The sequence below is a fragment of the Morus notabilis genome, unplaced genomic scaffold (genome assembly GCF_000414095.1).
Source record: "Morus notabilis unplaced genomic scaffold, ASM41409v2 Scaffold1010, whole genome shotgun sequence".
NCBI lineage: Eukaryota > Viridiplantae > Streptophyta > Magnoliopsida > Rosales > Moraceae > Morus > Morus notabilis.
Genome location: NW_010358776.1, coordinates 29,958 through 30,728, shown reverse-complemented (window position 1 = coordinate 30,728; position 771 = coordinate 29,958). Strand labels below are relative to the sequence as shown.

Sequence of the window (771 nt, the reverse complement as noted above, 5' to 3'; positions counted from 1 at the left end):
TCTAAATACATTTGGTTCATGGATTAGAATCATGAGATTAGAACTATTTTTTATTTACGTGTATTTTTTATGAGAGAAAATACTGTAGCGAATCATAAACCATAATTTGAATCGGGGTACGAATCTCCCAACCAAATAACCATGATTCAAATCACCTTAATTTCAATTCTTATACCAAACGGACCTAAACTTTCGATTTTCTCAATATTTTCTTGGTTATATTGTACGTTTTTTGTTTTTTGGTTCTTTGCTTTTCTAAGTATTGAATCTTATTGTAGACGAGAAAGTTTATGCCCAATATGGAATCTGAAGGTTCTGATGTTTCTCGAGCTGAAGAAATCAAAGTCCTGGCCAATGAAGCGTTTAAAGGTCATAAATCATTCTTCTGGAATCTGCTTTCTAGGGTTATTACTAAAATTATTTTTGCTCAAATATTCGTTATGGAGTTGTTGCACCGACCTTTTGATGAATAGCGGTGCTTTTAAGTGGAATTCAGACCTGACAAAACCATGAACCGTCTTGAAACCGTAGTCCCGTTGGGGACGCCGACAGCGAGTTCTGCAGACTCCCAAGACTCTGGTCTCAGTTTGAACACGGTCATTGGCCTTCTAGGTCGTAATAGTGTGAGGCAAAAACAAACAGAAATTCAAGTGTCCCGCAAAAAATTAAGAAAAGGAAACTAGAATTAGTGTAGTGAGATAATAAGGCTGATGCTTTATAGGTCTATTTCTATCTTCATTGAGAATCCTCTTACCGTTTTGTAGCTTTTCA

The 771-nt window shown here is 35.9% G+C and overlaps 1 protein-coding gene across 1 annotated transcript in view; it reads left to right on the top strand.

Annotated features, from left to right (window-relative positions):
- Positions 1 to 216: 216 nt before the first annotated feature.
- Positions 217 to 771, top strand: part of LOC21385717 (serine/threonine-protein phosphatase 5) — a 9,270-nt gene continuing 8,715 nt past the window's right edge. Inside the window, exon 1 of the mRNA XM_024162466.1 lies at positions 217 to 369. Within this exon, the coding sequence (XP_024018234.1) occupies positions 291 to 369 (79 nt within the window). The 5' untranslated portion in view covers positions 217 to 290. The remainder of the gene's footprint in view (positions 370 to 771) is intronic.